Consider the following 21,932-nt stretch of genomic DNA (forward strand, 5'->3'; position numbering starts at 1 on the left):
CAGCAAGCAACACCACCAAGTTGTTATTCTGTTATAATTAGAAGGAAGTTGGATTGGGTCTTTTACTGCTGCCAAGAAACTTGATGCTATTAGCAACGAGCAGGACCTTTATTCAACCCCAATCTCGTCAAGGTCGTGTGGAGCTTGGACGTGACTAAGACGGTAAGGCGGAGGATTGGTTTGAGGCATGGACCCGAAACATTCATGGACCCCAAATCCGACGGTTTTTCAGTACCAACCTTGCGCAGCCGCCCAGCGATTTCTGTCTTAGCCAAGAATATCCCACAACGGCAGGCGCTGGACGGTTTCTCAGCCGCATAATCAACATGCAATGCCCAATGCAACAGGAAAATGCTTTTGCTCAGCGCTGGGCCAGAGTGAATTGAGCATCAGGCGCAGATACCTCAATTTATCGCCCAAGCCACTAGACACAGCCGATTCACTTATGTAGCTAGGCTAATACACTCCCTCTTGGCATAGCGTGAAATATTTTCAACATAATATTTTCGCCGTCGCTCACCTGTCCAATGCAAGCAAATATGGCTCTCTAATGATGCGTTATCTCAATCAACACGACTGTCATCGATGTTTGTTTAAATGCTAAATATGGGGAATGCCCTAGCCTGTTCTTAGTTCTACCTGCCATTTGGGAAGATATTTATTGGTCGTCCACTAAAGTAATGATTAGCAGCTAACAGCGTGTCCACTGAGCTAATCCTAAATCCAGGGTAAGGGTAAGTGGCAGAGATTCCATTAGTGCAGTGGTGTCAGACCAGGAAGCCCTGTCAGTGAAGGCAACGGGCTGTATGGAACGTGGAAACGTTACGGACCGTATGTTCGCCGTTTGGGGCTGTGTCTGCTGTGCGGCGTCACAGTGACACCAGCCACATATACACCGTTATATTCTCGACCAGATCTCGCGGTGTCGTTTGCGTTCGCGTTTACTTGCAAGGATCAAGTCAGGTGGGATATCCTGGCTGCCTACCTAGGAAATTCCAACTTGCTACCCAATCAAAAACGGTAGCAAACGAGCCGATTGCGGAATGCAATCTGCCTTATATGCACCGGTGGGAAAGTTGTTGGGAACAGCCACCATCCATCTGGTAGGACTGCTACGAAATATAGTCAAAATTTTGACGGGTCAGGATGTTTATTACTTCCAGAATGGACCATTCGGCAACGTAATTTTGCAGCGAATGATTGACACAACCTGTGAATTTGTAAGACGCATCCAACCAACTATACCAGGCGACGGGTGAGTACACTAGCATAGTTTTGCCTCTAGCCACATGTCGAATTGAAGAGCGCGGTGGACGAGCTACAGCCCTTGACACTTATTTCCGCGAATAAAAAGGGAGCGCGCTTGAGTTTTCAATCCACGATATAACTACACGCGAAAAATTCAAGTATGAGCGCGCGTTAGACAAGTTGTGGAGACGAAGCCACAACGTGGTACCATGAAGACGGGTAAATTAGTAGCTGAAGACTTACAACAAACACGTGCATCCGTAGCGCGATCTCCGATTAAGTGAAAACTTGTGACCTTACAGAATTACATTCCTCCAAGCACTTGCTGTTCCCTTCTCGCCTTGGTCCAGCTTCTATATTGCTGCAGCTCTAATCGCGCATTTCACCTAGTCGAACTGTTACCCACTGACATTCAACTCTTGTATCCGGCGATAGATATCCTCTGCCTCCTCATACTTCCCCTGTCTGTTAAGCACCCATACCAGGTTGTTTATACTGGTAAGTGTCGACGGGTTTTCTGGGCCCAACACCTTTTCCCTAAGCGCCAATGTTTTTCGGTGCATCTGCTCTGCCTCCTCGTATTTCCCCTGCCTGTCAAGCACCGATGCCAGGTTGTTCATACTATTAAATGTCGACGGGTTTTCTGGGCCCAGCACCTTTTCCCTAAGCTCTAATGTCTTCCGGTGCATTTGCTCTGCCTCCTTGTATTTCCCCTGCCTGTTAAACACCGATGCCAGGTTGTTCATGCTTTCGAATGTCGACGGGTTTTCTGGGCCCAGCACCTTTTCACTAAGCGCCGATGTTTTCCGGTGCATTTGCTCTGCCTCCTCGTATTTCCCCTGATTGTCAAGCACCAATGCCAGGTTGTTCATGCTCTCGAATGTCGACGGGTTTTCTGGGCCCAGCACCTTTTCCCTAAGTTCCAATGTCGTCCGGTGCATTTGCTCTGCCTCCTCGTATTTCCCCTGATTGTTAAGCACCAATGCCAGGTTGTTCATGCTCTCGAATGTCGACGGGTTTTCTGGGCCCAGCACCTTTTCCCTAAGCTCCAATGTCTTCCGATGCATCTGCTCCGCCTCCTCGTACTGCCCAAGAAAATTATATACCTCTGCAATATTATGTTGCAGCAGCCCCAATGTTTCCTTCTCCATACAATAACCCCGGAATTCCAACACCGTTTGCGCATGCGGCAAATAAGAAGTCCATACGTCTCGGTTTTCATGCGTTGGCCATGGAAACCTCTCCGAAACCTGGCACACTACCTCTGTCACTTGCTCACCTTGATCGCCCTGAGTTTGGATCCAGTTCCGTATCGCAACATGCACAAGCCGATGAATGTCGAATCGATCTACTGTTCCACGATCCAGTACAAACGCATACCCTTTCAAAACACTTACAGCTTCGACTTTGTCCCAATCTTCTCGCCCATCAGGCAGCAACGATATCGGAATATCCTTTTCCGCAAAATACGCGATGTTCCGAAGGTAGGATGCTGCCAATGGTGCGTCACGCGTAATCTGTTCGAAAGATATAAGCCACGTTGTAGCTATCGCGTTGGCTGTCTTTTCGTACCGGTCCTGTTCCCCGAAATCTCTGCTAAGCATGGCGATCATATTTCGATTGCTAGCTTTGCAAATTTCTAAATATTTAGCAATCGTTACATATATATTCAACTGCATATAGGCCGAAGCTTGTCTGATCGCCAACGGCAAACAGACAAGGTATTCCAGGAGTTTGTTTGTCGATTTTTCGTCGCCTATTTGGCTCGTCTGAAGGCCTTGATGCAATAACTGACGTGATTCGTCATCATTTAGCTGAACCAGGTCGAACACACCCTCTCGAGATTGAAGGTGCGCCGTTACTTGACGGTTTCGGGTCGTGAAAAGGATGGAACCTTTGCGGCTAAAGGGCAGATGGGATGTTAACCGCCCGTCCGTTAGGAGCTGTAAATCATCGACGTTATCGATAATAAAAAGCCACGGTTTCGCGTCATTTCGACTAAGTGCAGCTTTTACGAGCGTTTTAACGTCGGCGTCGTCGTCCTCTATTCCTTGGATCTCCAAAGCTCGCCCGACTCTTCGGTAGCCATTGTCGAACATGGTCATGTTCACGGCTGGGACCCAAAACACGGAGCATTCGGGGTATGCATCGCGCACACGGTAGGCGGCCTCAATGGCGACCTGCGTTTTTCCGATACCACCGAGGCCATGGATAACTGTGCGTTGGCAGGCGTTTGGGTGTGCTGTAGGGGGCAGCCGTTTTAGGAGCCGGCCCAGGATTTCTTCTCGGCCTACAAAGTGTTCGTTCCTGCTGAACGGGACAGAAAAATGCACTGCAGGGTTTGTTTTCATTAGTTCCAAACAAATTGGGACCAAATTCAGAATAAAGTACATTTGCTACGCAAAAACTAACCTTCGATAGCCAAATTTCGAACGCTACTCGGCGGGATTTTGCTGAGCAATTCCCGAGCAAACACCGCAGCATTCCCTGCCGCATAAGATCTCCAGACGTCGCCTTTGTGCGAATCGGCATAGTCCGAAATACCGCGGATAACCAGACATGGCCGCCCGGCATCCACCCCCGCCGCCTCCATCTCGATGCAAAGAGCACCATTGCACTGATCTCGGATCTGATCTCGCCGCTCGCCGTCCTTCACCACCGCGTTTCCCGTAGCAATCCTGCCCCGGTGGAAAATAAAGCCGGTCGCTTCTTCTTCCGTTCTTTCAGGTCGCTGAACGAGCTGGCTACTATCGCAACTTGCGCATTTGTTTTTTGGAATACCAGCATGTTGGTATGAAGCGTTAAAAAGCTGATCTCGCTGAAGGCCTGGAAAAGTGAACTTTCGGTTATGTTTCGATTGGAGCAACCGCTTTCGATGCACGTCGAAAGTGCTTCTGTCCATTTCGTGGTCCGATACGAGTTTGCCTAGCGCGTTCAAAAGCACTTGATCGGGCCGGTTGATCGTCCCAAGCACCTCGAATTCTCCATCCGTGTGCCACCTCCCCGAATCGTAATAGATACACGCGGGCCCTCCGTCGCCGGGCCAACCGACCACAACGTCCCCAAGATGCACGTTTTCGGTCGGGTCGTCCGAGGGTTGGGCACGGGGTACCCCGCCACCGATACCGATACCGACAAGAACGGCCATGCGAATTGAAGAAAACGTCTTAAACATTGAACCCGTCACGCGACCGGCGTTGACGTTGCCGGTCATACCCGGCGCGCAAGTTGCGATGACGACATTGTGACCGGCAAGGGCTCCGCATGTATAAACGTTGTCGTCGTAGGCGGTATCGTAGTCGGGCGCGTCGTGCTCCTCGTCGAGCATCAGGCGCGACGGCAGCAATTCGAGGTCGGATACGGGGGCGATCCAGGCGACGTGGTAGTCTGTCGACTGTCGCTTCTTGGGCGGCATTGCGATACGTGGGCGGTATTTACCATATGTTGCTGTCCAAGGAAAGCGACAGATTATCCTTCGCCAGAAAAGGCCTGCATAACGGGGAGGGTGGTCGAAGAGCTGTCCAGTTATTTTTGTTTCTTGCTGGAAATAACGCAGCCGCTGGCCGGCCTAGTCGCCTAAACGAGGCAGCTTTTGGTCAGGCTGGCACAGTCAGCCCGAGGGCGGAGATGTGCCCGCCAAGCAGAGCGCCACAGTTGGTTCACACTTGACAAGACACTTCGTAAATTATGCAAGCGTACGATTTACTATCACATTGCTGTCCCCTCACCGCGCCTGGGCGGCCTCCTCCCCGAAGGAAGGTGCCGCCAATGCGATTTGCTACCAATCATCCCCCTTTTTAGTTATTTTAAATAATACCGGTTTTAAGCTCCAATTCAATCATTTATAAGAATTGGTAACTGTAACATCTATAAATAATAATGATCTTGTTTCTTCTCTTCTTTCGTCGCGGGGCGAAACATCACATCGTTACCGTGTTGATGTGCAAAGGCGCTTGTCGCACCTTCAATACTGGTTAACAGCACACTTCGTACATCTACTGGGGGACTGTTCGTCAGCCCCAAACGATATCATCTAAGGCCAAATTATGGCTCAGCAGTCTTGCTGTCATCCGCTGCGAAGCCAAGGCCAGCAGGGCACTAAGAACTGTTCTGCCCAGGCGTTGTTTTTACGTCGTGGGTTCGAAGTGACTGCATCGGGGATGTGTGCTTCAGACGGACCGTTTTATGATCCCTCGAAACAAGCGCTTTCTACAGGTTTCTCGAACCCAGGATCCTCGCATTTGCCATGCGCGGATAACTTTACCATAACGTATGTTTCCGTGTCCACGTAGCAATTCGTTTTAACGCTGGAGAATTGTATGTAGAACGATGTGGGGACAGTGCAGTTAATTAGCATGATGGGCGAGTAAATCCCAGCCATAGGGCGGGCTTGGTTTGCTGGCTCACCGAAGACCCGGTCTTCTAGCGTGCGGCAACCAAATGAGGTTAACTGTAATATTTGAGCTCAAAATCTTGCCTAGTTAGCGCCAAAAAGGCGAGAGAGCACATTGGAAGGTGCCAGCCGGGAAAGAACCATAAGATCAAAGTAGCACAGAAAATGAAACTTAAATTTCGATACCACAAGTAGGTAGATAACAATCGCCTGTACGGCTGTGCTGGGTGAGAAACCCACACTTTCACTTCAAAGAACGAACGCGATGTTCCTATGGTTTGCGAAAACCATGAGCAAAAAGATTTTACACGAGGAATTATTAATGGTTGCCTTCTTTTCTTGTGTGATAATTAACGTTACAGCCCTCCTATCGTTTGGTGCCGGAAACCAGATACGCTTAATAGCAGAAAAAACCATTATCAGATGATTGTAAGCTTTTTTCGACACACCGGGTGTACCCGATAAGGGTAATTTTTGGGACTGACTTCAGCAAATGGTGGATCCGAATAAACAAGTCACCTAGGCTAGTCTCAAGGCTCATCCCTGAACCGCGAGCAATCCACAATTGAACCGTGGCTCAATCGTGGCTTTGTCTGTACCTGTGGGTCCAACACAAAGATCCCTCTGGATCAGGGCTGAGGACAACTTGTCGATTTTCGTCGTAAGCGGTGGTAAATTCGCCAATTAAGCGATTGACACTCCGTTATAAATAAATAAATAAATGTCACGTTCAGAGTTGATTGCCTTATAATTGGGACCGACGAAGTGTCTGCTAAGCGCAGGTACTGCAGGATCTTTTGTTCCATTGACGTATGCGTTAAATCGTCGGGCGCATGTGACAATAAAAATCGCAAATATAAACGGTTTCCATGTTGGGTATGAGAATTAATAAAATTATTTACAGCGATTTAATTGACATTTTTGATTTTTAAATTGACGGAACTTGCATGGGGGATGGGTCGTTTCGTAAGCGGTATAGGATTTTTATTAATTTTTTTAATATTTACATTTTATTTTATTATTATTTTATTTGTTACGGAGTGGCGTGCCTGGGCGACTGCCAACCGTGACTAGCTCCACCTCACGTGACAAGGCGCCAGGGTGAGTTTGTTATTTGCTCGCTTAGGCGCGTGTACGCGATTGGCACTGCGTGCCTTTCTTCTTCCTTTACACTTAGCTTTAGATCTTCGAATAGAATCGCCCCTATATTGCAGCCTTGTCTCTTTGGGATCGCTTTCGTGACACTTTGTTACTGTGTTTGGATTACTACACCATACTGGATGTTAGTAACCAAAAAGGTTCACCTCCACCAAACTCTTCAACAAAAACAATAAAGGTGTGCTCTCTTATCCTCTTATCCAGTAAGTTATAATGATACAGTATCTTTACCTCCCCGACTATAAACAGGCTCATGATCCTAGCTTGCAACTTGCGGGGAGTGCACAAAACGCAAGCGCTCCTAATCTTCCTCTACAAGTCAAAGTGTATGCTATTGGGGACAACTATGCCATCGCCGATCTCAAAGCTCTAGCCGTCGTCAGATTTAAACCATCTGCAGGAGAGGCCTGGAACACAAGATTTTCTCGGTGCGGCTGTTGAAGCATAGAGCTCCACTATTGATACTGATCGGGATATTCGAAATGCTGTTATTCAGATGTTTGCCAGGCGCTCGTCAGAAAACTGGACCGGCTTGCCTGTGACTTGCTCCTGCATTTACACAACGAAGTATGTATAGGCTGATGAATCTAATAGGCAATATAGATCTAGCAAGTGCTAGTTATACCGCGGAACCGTGGTATTGAGGTGATTTGCTTGAGGGCGAGGCAGCGTCCTAGTCAAACGCGCGCGTCGGATTTCAATGTTTTTGGACGTAGGTATGGAATGATTCCGGGATGAACGGAGCCGTCACGAAGACATGCGAGATTGGTTCTACAACAGCCGCCCTAGGTGCGAAACTTACAATAATTTTGTGATGGATGCATTTGGAAAAGGGATTATTGCAACCACATCTTGTCTGTTGGGTGAAACGATGAATCTACCCAAAGTACCCAGATAGATATGGGGTCCGTCTAATACGGATCTACATATCTGGTGGAAACTTAGTACACTATAGACCAGAATTGTGAGTTGGGCATAGGTAACAGCTGCGAGCAGGTTGGGTAAGTAGATGGACTTATATTTACTATGGGTCGAGGTTCTTTCAGCCCAGGAGACCGTTATGTTACTGCAACGTGGACTGAAGTACAGCGCAAATAAATGTTGGTACGTAAGCGCCACGTAAAGCCACAACCACTGGGCACCCGATTTTCTGCCACCTTCCGCACCACCTTTGCACATTTGGAACACACAGTCAAACAAAACTAAGCATTTGCTAATTAGGGTGGTATATTTCATGGATTGGCTAGAAGCTACCATCCGTTAACGTATCAATATAACCAGGACTAACTGCTACCAAATGGCCATAACATGCCCCTCTTGGCTTCCTTAAGCAGACTCTTTTCCGCTACCACATTGGTACATCATCTCTCCGTCTTAGGTACCGGTAGATTATGTCGGCATTATTGCTCTTGCAAAGTTCCTCAAGCTAGTTTTGCCGACCCTGCCAGTTGGGGCTATTCGCTCTGTGCCTGCGGACCCCCTCCTGTATGATATAACTCGCGTCGGCAAAGAGCCCCAACTTGTGAAAGCACCTCCAATTCTACATCTTGCCCATCCTTCGGTTGCAACCGTCTGCCTTCTGGGGTCGGTTCGTTAGCAAGTCCTAATAGCGGGACTTTTTAACTTGATCCCAATAGGTGGTGCAATAGTAGTTGCATTTCGCATCGGTTGGCTTATCGACGGGAGAGTTATGTACAACGCTAAATGTTTTACAGTGGTTGATACACTGGTCGAACGTATCGAATTTTGTACCATCCCTGACGAAGTCAACGCCCCGGGTGTCGGTCCAGATTTTAATTTGACCAATTTGATACCATACAACTGGTGTGGTCATGTGAGGGTTGTTTAGCAACTGGGGCCAAGGAAAAGGTTCAGGTGCACGATGAGCGAGCTTGGGATCTGTTGGGATAAAGGTACCGCCGGCAATAGCGCCGGGGGTAAAAAGCATGGCGAAGAAGGCTTGGGTTCGCATTTTATTGAATTGTTATAAAGAGTGAGTAGGTTTTGTAAAGCGAGTGTGAAGGTTCTAAAAGAAAGATTGAAGACCAGCGACTGAGAACGATGCTGGTTAAAGAAGAGGTTTACTAGAATTTGTACAATACATGCTGATGTTTATAAAACATCTAAACCTCCAAAAGCTTGGCCAAGGAAAGAGATCTATAATAAATCTTGCGCATTTTTATTTTTAGAATAGGCTATAACCTGGTATAATTTCAATGTTCCAATAATAAAAAGTACTTAATTATTTTTAGCGTCTGGGGTGTTACCTGTCCCCTGGCGCGGTGACTGCTGGATGTATTTTATCCCGGCAGTGAATAGCATTAGCTAATGACCAGTGCCTTGCTTGTTAGCCGTAAACTTCAACGCAATACTAACGGTTTAGGCTACTCCGAACGGGCCACGAACGACGTCGTGCGCAGTCGCGGTCCCGCAAAAAAAGTAAAATAAAAAAGTGAAAGAGTACAACAAGGTATGAACTTTCCTCAAAGTAAACATGCCCAGAATTCCCAAATCCAGATTTTGCGTTTTGTGGGACTGGGAGGCATGAGGAAACAATAGTTACTGACTCGGAAGGCTGGCGGAGCGGGTGTTTGAGCAGGATGATAAAGTCGTGTGCATCCTTATATGACCCATGAATCCATAGTCCGGCATATTTTTACTGCTGTGGTGGCGCAGCGGAGGCTGCCGGTCACGGAGCTCGGTGTGCGGCTATTCAACACGGTGGGATGGGGCTGGGGATGAAGTGAAATTAGAACCAATATTGGGAGCAATGTGATGTGCTGTGTGACTAGTCGAGTCGGGTAGGTGAGTGGATAATCCTTGCCTGTTGCCAACAAATAATCAAATTCCAGTTTAGTGACCGAGAAGAAATTTCTTGCGGGAGTATGTTTGATTGAAAAGGAAAGCAACCAAATCACCAACAAGAACAAGGTAGGTAAATTTGATCGGGTTTAAGAAGTTACTACGCGACCAGTATTCCTACTGTTTCGTTATGCCAGTGTAACAAATAACGTGGATGTACAATACCCTGGCCAGGACACACCATTCCTAACTCCAATTGCAACGTCTGCATTGCTTATTTTACCTCAATGCAGTCGGAAATATGTACATCAAACATTTCTGCATTTCCCTGACAGGTGCGTGCATTATATCCTATATTGCCAAAATTGCCACAACGCCGGTTAATCGCCAATCGCGCATTATTTCCCTCCCCATTTTCACCTTCGTCATCCATTATTGGATTAGTTGCGTTTGTTAATTGCAACGAAATTTAAACCTTATATGCGGTGTATAACCCTTTTTTACGGATGTTGTTACGACCAGAGGCTTGGGCCGGTACCAGGGAGGCCAGGTGGGGTCACACCCAACATCGATTACCTAAGGACAAGGCCACAAGACCTCACGTGACTGCCAAGGGAAGGGATCTCTATGATCTGTAGAATCTCGAGTGAAAATCACAGATCAAACAGATCAACAGAGATCACAATTGGAACATAGTCTATATAAGATACGCTCATTACCATGTAGATATACTCCATTCTAGGATTGCTTAGCAGCAATAAAACTTTATTTAACCTCAATACTTAGTTGAGAACGATCATAACTTCACCCCCAATCATTAAGAACCCCAGTTGTTACGGAGTGGCGTGCCTGGGCGACTGCCAACCGTGACTAGCTCCACCTCACGTGACAAGGCGCCAGGGTAAGTTTGTTATTTGCTCGCTTAGGCGCGTGTACGCGATTGGCACTGCGTGCCTTTCTTCTTCCTTTATACTTAGCTTTGGATCTTCGAATAGAATCACCCCTATATTGCAGCCTTGTCTCTTTGGGATCGCTTTCGTGACATGTTCGACCTGATTCAGCTAAGTGATGACGAATTACGTCAATTATTGCATTAAGGCCTTCAGACGAGCCAAATAGGCGACGAAAAATCCACAAACAAACTCCTGGAATACCTTGTCCGTTTGCCGTTGGCGATTAAACAAGCTTCGGCCTATATGCAGTTAAATATATATATGACAATTGCTAAGTATTTGGAAATTTGTAAAGCTAGCAATCAAAATATAATCGCCATGCTTAGCAGAGATTTCGGGGAACAGGACCGGTACGAAAAAACGGCTAACGCGATAGTTACAACGTGGCTTATATCTTTCGAACAGATTGCGCGTGACGCACCATTGGCAGCATCCTATTTTCGGAACATCGCGTATTTTGCGGAAAAGGATATTCCGATATCGTTGCTGCCTGATGGGCGAGAAGATTGGGACAAAGTCGAAGCTGTGGGCGTTTTAAAAGGGTGTGCGTTTATACTGGATCGTGGAACAGTAGATCGATTCGATATTCATCGGCTTATGCATATTGCGATACGGAACTGGATCCAAACGCAGGGCGATCAAGGTGAGCAAGTGACAGAGGTAATGTGCCAGGTTTCGGAGATGTTTCCATGGCCAACGCATAAAAACCGAGACGTATAAACTTCTTATCTACCGCATGCGCAAACGGTGTTGGAATTCCGGGGTTATTATATGGAAAAGGAAATATTGGGGCTGCTCCAACATAATGTTGCAAAGGTATATAATTTTCTTGGGCAGTACGAGGAGGCAGAGCAAATGCACCGGGAAACATTAGCGCTTAGGAAAAAGGTGCTGGGCCCAGAAAACCCGTCGACACTCAACAGTATGAACAACCTGGCATCGGTGCTTAAAAACCAGGGGAAATACGAGGAGGCAGAGCATCTGTATCAGCGGTTAAATCTTCTTGGGGGAGATAATTAACACTATACAGTCCTGTAACAATTTGTACAGTGACCTCCCACAGAGGCAAAAGCTCTCCAAACTTCTCTGCATCCGTAGATCATCTTCCCGGATCCATCAACTTGGCCGACATCGCTATTTCAAGTATTGCTTTCGTTTTTATCAATTGTGTAGCAGACTATTTGTCATCACGTACGTAAGCACAATATAAATGTGTATACTGGACACTGCTTTACAGAGTGGCGGCCCCATGCCTCACCTCGAAACTTTGCGATCGTCCTTAATCCTCGACGAGGGGTCTAATGCCCCAAACCTCCTATTCCACCTGCCACGACGACGTACACATCTGCGGAACCCTTGCCGCTGTGTGCCAGGAATTACCACTGTTCTCTTTTATCAAGCTCATCTCGCATTTTTATTAACCCCAATATATTCTTTCAAGAAATACACGCGATATTATATTTCAGCTTGTCCTCGTTTCTTGATGACTGCCTCTCTCCTCAAAGGCAAACATTCTCTGCGAAATTACATATCAGATGCTGCTACCGCATGAGCGAAGCCAAGGGGTAAGAACAGAAAACCAGCATGAGAGTCACCAGCTGCCAGTTCTGCGTTTTGGCCAAAGAACGATTTTCTTTTCATAACTGCCAAGCCAAAGCCCACTTCTCCATCCAGACTATGAGGGACCTGCAACGTATACACGGTTGTGAAGTTGGATCCTGTCAATTATTTTCGGGAGGTTAACTAAGGAAGAAGGGTGCGTTCCGTGTGCGGACCTCGCCTATGTAGGTGCGCCTGAGATCCAGGGGTCCAAAGCTATCTTGTCCAAGCCAGGATTTACCGAATAAAACCGACTACCAACGCCCAGAGGCTGAAACCTCTAACACAGCCCACCGAAAATCAGTCTACGAAGACCCGCTGTTCGTTGTTTTCCGTGATTGAATTTCATCTATATTTTGTTTGGACACGGAAGTTTTTTTTAGCTTTAGACTTAATGGGTAACGGCAGACCCGAGATATGTTTGGCTGCAGACTTTTGCACTTCACCCCCAAGATGGCTTTTATATGAAAAAAGACAATGAACACTAAACTTCAATAGTATCTACCTTTCTACGGGAAAACGACCGAGTTGGGGAGAAAAGAAAACAACAAACAACGCGATCCATACGTTGTGCCTCAGCCATCTGTGAAATCAACTATTCCTCGGATTTGTATCCCCGCTAGAGAGACAGGGCGATGTTACAGGGCAGGACGCGGAGGATGACTACATGGACTTTCCTGCGATAGCGCCTGCTTCCAGGCTACAGGCTGGTCTGCCAGGTCACCGCCCAGCTATCTGCCGCTCTCACAAAACCGGGTTAAAGCCCATTGGCGCAGTTTAGACGTAAGCAGGGGTGATGGGTGGCCTGAGCATAGGGTGAGCAACCTGAGCATAGGGTGAGCAACCTGAGCATAGGGTGAGCAGCCTGAGCATAGGGTGAGCAGCCTGAACAGAGGGGCCTGACGACTGGGACTGCTATGGGCCACAATTACTAGGTAACAGTTACGTAACCCTCGCTGAGCTACGCTCTCAGCTAACATCGCAAATTCAGTGATGCCCAGCCCTTGGTCTAATTGGCTGTGTTGCCGCTGCCAAGAAACTACTTGGTGCTGTTAGCAGCGAGCAGTGCAACCCTGAATCTCAAAGGTGGTGTGGGGCTTAAAAACGTGATTGAGACGGTAGAGGAGTGGCTTGGCTGGGAGCATGGGGAGCAACGACGACCGTTTCTGGACGCAGAACAATCCGTTCTCAGACACCTTGGATCCCAAATCCAGCGATTTTGCTCCCGTACCAAGATAGTGAGGGCCGAACTAGTACTCAGGTGGGTGACCACTGGGGAATCCTCGGTGTTGTATGTTTTTGTTTTTTTCCCTGTTTTCTTTTTCATCTTTTTGCATTTCACGTTTGAATTTATGTGCGAAATAGTTCTAATCCTAGACTAGAAATAGTTCTACTCTGCAGAGTTTATAAAAATTGCGGCCAAAAGCAGGCATAGGCATTATTTTGTGACCGAGCCAATCGCCTCGTGAGCTGTTGGTGTACCCGAGAACGCCATTATTCATGCTGACCCGGCGTTTGCCGTTTGTGTGCCATGTATTGGTCATTCATCGATGCTTTACTCCCTCCCGGTGCCTGCTGCCTACATTTTGTTGGTCAAACACGAGCATATATCCTGTTGCGGGTTACTCCGTAACGGCGAGTGATCCTGTGGCTTTCCGTGTTGGGGAAAACAAAAACTCTTGGCAGGGCTTTCGTATCCCAAAGGTCAATACCGAAAAAAAGGCTCGTAGCCCCATTTAGGTGGTTCTGTAAGACTGTCCAATACAGAGTGACGATGGGCCGTTTTCACAGGCTCACCTAGTTCAGCTGATGGCCCGCCATGGAATCCTGCTTACATGCTTTGCATCCAATCGACACGGGAAGGATACGAGATGTGGCTCAGTGAGGATTTCCAACAAAGTGCTCGCCATGCCATCATCTTTCAAGTGTCTTTTGGTCTGGTTTCTTTTGTATATAAAGAGTAGGTAGAAATGTCACAGCCATGGCAGGTTTTATTTCTTGTCCTTGCAGGCACTCTTTACTACAAGCTTCAAGCCCAGACATAGACAGACGCTCACTCGGCTTTGCCAACACCTAGTTCTAATCTTATTTAATTCTTTACGTTCTAATTTTCACCCCAGCCAAGATGAAGTCCTTTGGCATCCTTTCAACTTTCGTCTTCACCGCCGCTGCTGCACCTCTGGCCCCCCGCCAAGAAGCAATCCAAACGACCAACTTCTCCGCCGCTACTGTGCAAGGCGGTCCCGGCGCCTCGTACGTCACACCCCTGCGCAACATCTCCATCTAGGTCAAAGTCGACTTCAAGCATCCTCCACCATTCATGGGTCAGACCCACCTTTGTTAGCGATTCACACCCAAACACACCAATAAGCTTAACAGCTGAAGAATTTTCGCCCTCCGGGCGCCGGTCGTCATGGCCTCACCAGAGGTCTCAAACCGCCGCGCGCGCCCGCAGAGCACGCCGCAGGCTTTGCCGCAGGGCCAGGCCGAGTCGGGACACGTATCTCTCGACACGCGCACCGCTAACGCGCCTCAGCCGGCTGGCCGCGGAAGGTACTCCAGCCTCCCGGCCCTGGCCATCAAAACACTGCAGCAGGAGTTGGAAAACGTGGAAACAGTCGGCAGCTGGCTCGAAGAGGTCTTTGCAGCCAAGCTCGAAAGTTTACAGGCCCCGGAGGACGCCGCGCTTAGGAGAATTGTTCTTGAATTTGACGACGTGATCAGCGGCTGGTTCCTCAGTCGCACCCTCCCTGAAAAAGAGCGTTCGCGCTCCCCGTCGCGTTCGCCGACCAGTTCCAGCGAAAGGCGCAGCATTTTAATTACGAGGACGGGCACGGCGTCGTCGGCCTTTAAAGGCAGAGGCACGCCCACTAACAAATCGGTCACATGGGCCGAGCGAGCCGCCACGCCACCAGCGGCGGCCCCAACGCCAATTTTAACCCCGGCCACGCGCTCGTACCCGATACGTACGACGCCCGGCAATGCACCTGACAGCTCCGCAACTCCCTCCCAATCGGGCCGGGACCGCTCCCAAGCCCCGAAACGTTTGACAGAACAGCCGTCCAACCGCATCCTGATCCGCGTAAATGACAAATTGCGGATGGTGACGAGGGAGCCATACGCGGTAACGACCAAACTGGCCGAATTGGTCTCGGTGCCACACAGTGAAATCCCAAACGCCAAGCGTACCCCCACGGGCTGGGGTGTTACGGTGGCCTCTGAGGAAACACGGCAAAAACTCCTCAACCCCAGCGCGGTCAAGGCCATTATGGACGCATTGGACGCGCGGGAAGTCACTGTCCCGACAACCTGGCACACATACGCCGTCTCTGGAGTGCCCCGAACGCTCAATTGCCTGGACGGAAGAAAGGACGTACATGAGGTAATCCAGGAGGAGATTACCGTGGCAGCAGGCCAGCAGCCAGTCAACTGGCATATTTCCAAACATGGTTACGACCCATATACGGCTGAGGGCACGTGGATAGTGTCCTTCCTTTAACCCGTAAAGCCCTTTCAGCTTTTTGGAGTGTCGAAACGTGCGCGGAAGGTTGAAAAATCACGCAAAATTACACACCACCACGACGGTTGCCAGGGATATTGCGAAATACGTCGCTGCGTACGGCAAGCGCGTTGCGGCATATGTGGTGAAGCAAAACATGCGACAGAGGAAGAGCCGTGCAAGGTAGCCCCCAAATGCGTTAATTGCCACGGCCATTTCCCATCCGGACATGAGAATTGCCCTGCCCGACCTTTGGTGGTAAATGGGAAGTTTGAACGACCTTCACAGCGTAAACTTAAGGGGATTCGCAGAATCGGACGTGCCAACCGTGCCGCGATTATCAACGACCGGGCCGAAACGGCCCGCCGAGAGCCAGCACCTGCAATCCCGGTCCTAAGCACCTCATCGCAGCATTCGCAAACCTCGAGCTCCCGATCGAGCATTTCAAACAAAAGAGCGCGGCCATGCGAGGCGGCAGGGGCGGACATCCGTAACTTCCTGCAGGTTGAACAGGAACGCGTGCACGACGAAATCGTTTGGGCAGCCGAAATGGAGGAGGACGCAGCGGCTGCCGCACCTTGCCCCGCTGATGGGATAGACTTGGAAGCAACCCGTCGATTAATATGACGAAATACTCGCTCGGCAATATGCAGCGGGAATGCCTCGACGTAGTTTGGGCCAACGTAGGTAAAAGGATGGGTGTGCATCTGAGCCTATTGGAGTTGTGCCACCAGAGAAAGGTGGACCTGGTTAACGTTCAAGAGCCATGGTGCGGGCTAAATACGACTACACAAACGCACCCGGGCTATGATGTTTTTGCGCCAGTGGACGAATGGCACGCCAACACTTACGAAGCCATGACTGGGCTCCGGCCCCGGGTGCTCACCTACGTTAAGAAGGGGGCAGCCCTAAGGGCCGCACAACGACGGCTACCGCAGGGCCAAAATACGCGGGACATACTCTGGCTCGAAATTAACGGAATATTGTTTGTTAACGTATATAGGGCTCCGGGCACTGAAGCCGCGCTGGAAATGGTATGCAATACCGTGCCAAATGGACCCACGGTGCTAGGCGGCGATTTTAACGTAGCGGCTGCTGTATACCAGCCGGGCCGCGCAAACGCACGCGGAGGGGACCAACTGACGGCATGGGCGCAAGCCCAGGGGATGAGTTTTACAGGAAATATCGGCGTGCCCACCCACCGCGACGGGGGTTTACTGGATATGGTCTTTTCCAACCTCCCCAGCACAATAACTGTGGTTGACAGCAGTCTTTACACAGGCTCCGACCACGAATCCCTTTATACCACGCTGCGGACGCGCGGCGCCCCCCGCCCGGAGGCGATTAACGTTTCGGTTAGGGACGACCGGTTACCAAAGTTCGCGGAGCTACTTGCTTTTGGCATGCAAGATATGCCGGACCCGGGATCCGCGGCCGATGGCTACGCATTGGACGCGTGGGTAGCTGAATTTACAACTTTATGGGAGCAAGTGACGTGGGTCGTGGGTACGCCGGCGGGAAAAAGGGACAGCTCGGCTCCCTGGTGGACCGAAAACTGCCAGCGGCTCTGGTCCGAATTCCAGCGGGTTAAACGGAGCGCTGTAAATAGGGCAGACGCCTCTGCCGAGGAAAAAGCCTATACGAAAGGGGTGCGGGCCGCGAAGCGGGAGTACTGGAGGCACCGGATCGACCAACTGCGCGACGATAAGGATTTGTGGAACATGGTGGGCTGGCTGGGAGCCGGACCACGCCTCCGGTCCCCGCCGCTGGTTATTAACGGCGAGCAAGTGAGCGAGCCTTTAGCAAAAGCGGAAGCACTGCAACGGGAGGTGCTTGGCCGATTTTCGGCGGAGGATGACCTGCAGGGAGACCCCTTGGAGGCCTGGTCGCCGGACGAGGCTAAAATCCCTTGGGACACCCAGGTTAGTGCGGAAGAGGCGGAGCGCTCCTGCATTGGGGTTACGAGCACGTCCCCGGGCATCGACGGAATGACCGTCCGGCTACTAAAAGCCGGATGGGCTTCGTTGGCCGAGCCGGTGCGCAGGCTCTACCAACGTTGCCTGGAACTCGGACATTTCCCAGCGCCTTGGAAGAAGGCCGAAGTCGCGATGCTACCGAAAACGGGGAAGAAAGACCGGAGCAGCGTTCGATCCTGGCGGCCTATAGCCCTCCTCTCCTGCATCGGAAAAGGCCTCGAGAGGCTCGTTGCACGCCGGATAGCTTGGGCCATACACGACAACGGGCTCCTTAGCTGCACCCACGGCGGTGCCCTACCCAAACGATCGGCGACGGATCTGGTTTGTGCCCTCGCCCACGATATCGAGCAGGCTCTAGCTCGCGGGGAGGAAGTCACCCTTGTCGCATGCGACGTCCAAGGCGCCTTCGACGCCCTCCTCCATAGGCGATTAATACGGAAAATGCGGAGCCTCGGGTTTAGTAAAATGCTCCTCAGGTTCGTGATTAACTTTTTAAGCGGCCGCCAGGCCCGAGTCCGGCTGGAGGGTACGACCACGGGCTTTAGGCGGCTTGGGTGCGGCACCCCGCAAGGGTCTCCCCTTTCCCCGATCCTATATATGTTATATTTGGCGTATCTCGTCAAAAACGGTACGAAGTGGCGGTTGGCATACGCAGACGACGTGCTTACATGGAAATCGTCACCCTCGTTGGAGGAAAACGTACGTTGGCTGGAAAATAAACTCCGGGATATGCACGAAATTGCGGCGGAAGAGAAGATCCATTTTGCAGCGGAAAAGACAGAGGTGATCCATATCACTAAGAAAAGGCACGGTCGCAACCCGGAAATCCGGATTAATGGTAGAACGGTTACCCCGGTCCAACTACCGGGCGGTCGACGCGGACAAAGCGCCTCCGGGGCCGAGCGCTACCCGGGCATGCGTTGGCTTGGTTTTTGGTTTAGCCGACGGCTAGACGGGCGCCGCCACGTGGCCGAAAGGGCTGCCAAAGCAATGGCGGTCGCTGCCCACCTCAAGAGCTTTGGGGCAGTAAGATACGGACCGCCTGCGGCTGCACTTCGCAAGGCAGCGGTGGCATGCGTGGGTTCCTCGGCCACCTACGCAGCCGAGGCATGGTACAACCCAGCGCACAAGCAAAGAGGACTCCTCAAAGCATTGAACAAACCGCTGGTTTTAGCGGCACGGGCAATCCTCCCGGCGTATAAAACCACCCCCTCGTCCACTGTTCTCAGGGACGCAGGACTACCCTCGGCCCGCGTCGCGCTGGCCTACACCCGCCTGAAATACGGCGCCCGACTAAGGCTCGCGGACAAGGGGCACCCCCTTGTCAGCCGCCTGCGTGAAACACCTCGTGCCCGCAACTCGGGCCATTCGGCCACGACCCTGCAAACGGCTGCACAACTTCTCCCGCGGATCCGGAGACTAGAGTTGCGCGCACCTCGCAATGCCCCGGATTCTCGCACTGACCCCACCGGAGGAGTCCCGAAAGAGGAAGCGGCCCGCCGCTTTATCGAATGGCTGGACATGGTATCACCTGACGATATCGTGGTATATACGGATGGTTCGGAAAAACACGAAAACAACTGCGTCCAAATAGGGTACGGATGGGCCGCTTTTAGGGCGGGCCTGGAATTTGCCGCAGGCTCCGCATCTATTACGCCGGAAAGCCACGTTTTCGACGCCGAGGCGATTGGCGCCCTAAAAGGGCTACAGGCGGCAGCCAAGGCCCAGCCAGGCGCCCGGATCTGGATTTGTGTGGACAGCACCTCGGTTATTTGGGGTCTTAGAGGCGACGCGCCGCGTTCGTCCCAATGGGCCTTTCTGGAGTTCCATGACCTTGTCGATCTACTCCGAAAACAAGGTACCGAGGTTCGGGTCCGTTGGTGCCCTGGGCACCAGGGAATCCCGGGAAACGACCGGGCTGACGAGCTGGCCAAGGCCGGCTCCGCCGGACCGCCGGACCCAGACCCGAGGGCTCAGCAAACCACGTATAGCGGTGCCGGCACGGTCCTCAGAGCCATTCTTTCCAATATAGAGAAGGACTGGTGGCGTAAAGAACTCTGTGAACGGTCCCCCGCATATAGGGAATGGAAATTCCAATACACACCGAGAAAGGAGCCCGAGGAACTGCGTTTGCCAAGACCCCTACTGGGCCATTATTTGGCCATGAGGACCGGCCACGGCGATTTCAAGGCCTACCATGACCGTTTCAACCACCAGGATGCAAACACCTCGTGTGCCTGGTGCTGGAAGCGGACCTCCCCTGAGCACCCGGTGCACTGCCGCTATTCGCGGGCGGTGTGGAGAAACTGGCCGTGGCCTAATAACGACCGGCCGGCCGGGCCGCCAAATCGCGCCCAACGCTGGAAATTCTTCCAGACAAGCTTCGGGCAACCGAAAAGCTTTGAGGCGTTTTCGATAGCCACCAACTACTTCAGCGCCCGCCCCAGAGCGGCCCGCCAGCGCCCCGCGCGCCACGAACGCACTTTACGCCTAGGGACACCGATCGTAAACGACTCGAACTCTGACGAGGAATAGACTTACTGCCTTTTCACCCACACTTCACGGCACAAGCCGTCAGACGAACCCTCCGTGCACCTTAGGCACGGGGTCGCGTCAGTGAACTAACCCCCTAAGCAGGACCGGGCCCGAACCCGGTCAGGCACGATCCGCCTCTGCCCTCCTTGTTTTCCCCCTGTGTAAATAAAGAAGATAGAACGCGCGCCGAGATACCCCTCGGGAGGTTGCTAACGGCCGGCTAACAAGCCGGGCCGAGCCCGGCGTTAACTAATACTACTACTACTACTACTAATCTCCATCTAGGTCTAGACTAGAACTAGACAAACATCTTTTTTTTTTTTTTTTTTTTTTTTTTTTTTTTTTTTTTGGAAGGAATTATGCTCGGTACACTAACAACAAACTGCGCTTTCACTCGCCCCCGCACAGAATAACCTTTGACGTCGCCTTCCCCTCGGGCCCCAGCACCAGCTGCAGCTACAGCGACGACACGTCGGGCGCGGCGCTGCCGGACGTCTCTCCGTACCTCGCGTGCGCCGACGACCGCGTCTCGTGGCAGTTCCGCCGCATCGTCTCCCGCCCCGGCTCCGACGGCTTCTACCTGCTCGTCGTGTGGTACAGCGACGGGCCCCACTCGCGCGCCGGGTCCAGGGAGTGGCAGGCCGCCGAGTTCCCCGTCGTCGTGGGTGGCGATGGCGTCCAGGAGACGGTCTACAGCGGGCCGGCGGATTTCCCGCTCGCCAATGCTTGAGTTATTTTACCTTTTTGTGGGGGTTAGGAAGGAGGACTTTGTATATATAGGTATATAGTTGGCTTGCGTGGCTTGCGTTGCTTGCGTTGGTCTCTTGGGTTTCATTATATGTATAGTACAGAGTGTGCAACCCCCTGAATTAATCGGTTTGTATTAATTTGGCTTTGAGTTTAAGTTTGAGCTTGGCTTTGACAAGGGCAAGGACAAGGATGTAGCTAGCATTGCCATTCGACTCTGCGCGGCCTAGAGACTTTTACATTATACAACTCCGTGGAGCACAGTATTAAGGGCGCTTGGGTCCTGCAGCAAGTCATGCTACGTGACATTTCCCTAGTCTCTCCACGACGATGGCTTGCTCTTTAAACCGCTATTCCACATACGTGATGAGATTGGCATTACTTCCGTTTTAAACAGGGTATCAACGGTGTTTTGAATAATTCAATGATTACGACGACCTCGACGCCTAAAAATATCTTTATATCGATCAACTTCACTGGCTGGTACCTATAAATATGGCCTTAATTCCACTTCTATGGCTTGGCAAGTTTTACTATCACTCATTTGATTGGCTAACCAAACTATCCATTTCCCTCCTTCGTTATAACAAACCGTTCTATAACTCCTCTTGACGAGCAAATATGAAGTTCTTTATTATTCTCTTCGCCGCCATGACCACCAGCGTCTTAGCTGCGAACCCTGCGAACCCTGCGAAACCTGCGAAACCTGCGAAACCTGCAAAACCTGCAAAACCTGCGCCCCCAGCCGATCCATGCGTCACAATCAGGGCAGCATGCACAAAAAGTTGCATCGGCGAACCACCAGTAAGTGGACCAAAGATGATGCAATATTCCCAAGCATACTGTAGTATAGGTTCCTTCTAACTCGTTTTATAGGGTCTAAATGACTGCAGAGTCCAAGAAACACTAGGGGAGTTGTCCGCGGTTATTCATCTCTGCGAGTGTTAAAGGGCGAGAAGGAGCGTTACAATCCTGCAAAGTTGGGCTGGTAAATGTCTATTGTAATGCGAGGACCAGGGAAA

The 21,932-nt window shown here is 50.8% G+C and overlaps 5 protein-coding genes across 6 annotated transcripts; 3 read left to right on the forward strand and 2 right to left on the reverse strand.

Annotated features, from left to right (window-relative positions):
* Nucleotides 1-1,448: 1,448 nt before the first annotated feature.
* On the reverse strand, nucleotides 1,449-4,663 carry MGG_02065 (the record flags this gene model as incomplete). 2 transcript variants are annotated; one of them, XM_003708779.1, is made up of 5 exons in its annotated part: nucleotides 1,647-1,946; nucleotides 2,199-2,537; nucleotides 2,646-2,875; nucleotides 2,963-3,580; nucleotides 3,661-4,663. In XM_003708779.1, the coding sequence occupies 5 exons, from the start codon at nucleotides 4,661-4,663 to the stop codon at nucleotides 1,647-1,649; spliced, it is 2,490 nt and encodes an 829-aa protein (XP_003708827.1). The 2 variants fall into 2 exon arrangements, with proteins under 2 accessions (XP_003708828.1, XP_003708827.1); XM_003708780.1 differs by having other exon boundaries at nucleotides 1,449-3,580.
* Nucleotides 4,664-8,012: 3,349 nt separating this feature from the next.
* Nucleotides 8,013-8,943, reverse strand: MGG_16026 (uncharacterized protein). The gene has a single exon (XM_003708781.1). The coding sequence runs from the start codon at nucleotides 8,769-8,771 to the stop codon at nucleotides 8,403-8,405; it is 369 nt and encodes a 122-aa protein (XP_003708829.1). The 5' UTR covers nucleotides 8,772-8,943; the 3' UTR covers nucleotides 8,013-8,402.
* A 1,853-nt stretch (nucleotides 8,944-10,796) lies between these two features.
* Nucleotides 10,797-12,444, forward strand: MGG_02067 (uncharacterized protein; the record flags this gene model as incomplete). The annotated part of the gene is made up of 5 exons (XM_003708782.1): nucleotides 10,797-11,214; nucleotides 11,392-11,476; nucleotides 11,605-11,749; nucleotides 12,090-12,119; nucleotides 12,266-12,444. Coding segments are annotated over 5 exons (814 nt in total), but the record flags the coding sequence as incomplete, so codon positions are not given.
* A 1,834-nt stretch (nucleotides 12,445-14,278) lies between these two features.
* MGG_16027 (uncharacterized protein) lies at nucleotides 14,279-15,652 on the forward strand (the record flags this gene model as incomplete). The annotated part of the gene is made up of 2 exons (XM_003708783.1): nucleotides 14,279-14,406; nucleotides 14,539-15,652. The coding sequence occupies 2 exons, from the start codon at nucleotides 14,279-14,281 to the stop codon at nucleotides 15,650-15,652; spliced, it is 1,242 nt and encodes a 413-aa protein (XP_003708831.1).
* Nucleotides 15,653-21,561: 5,909 nt separating this feature from the next.
* On the forward strand, nucleotides 21,562-21,858 carry MGG_16028 (uncharacterized protein; the record flags this gene model as incomplete). The annotated part of the gene is made up of 2 exons (XM_003708784.1): nucleotides 21,562-21,714; nucleotides 21,787-21,858. 2 exons carry the CDS (start codon nucleotides 21,562-21,564, stop codon nucleotides 21,856-21,858), a joined length of 225 nt encoding a protein of 74 aa, XP_003708832.1.
* Between the last annotated feature and the right edge of the window lie 74 nt (nucleotides 21,859-21,932).

The sequence above is a fragment of the Pyricularia oryzae genome, chromosome 1 (assembly GCF_000002495.2).
Source record: "Pyricularia oryzae 70-15 chromosome 1, whole genome shotgun sequence".
In the NCBI taxonomy this organism is placed as follows: Eukaryota; Fungi; Ascomycota; class Sordariomycetes; order Magnaporthales; family Pyriculariaceae; genus Pyricularia; species Pyricularia oryzae.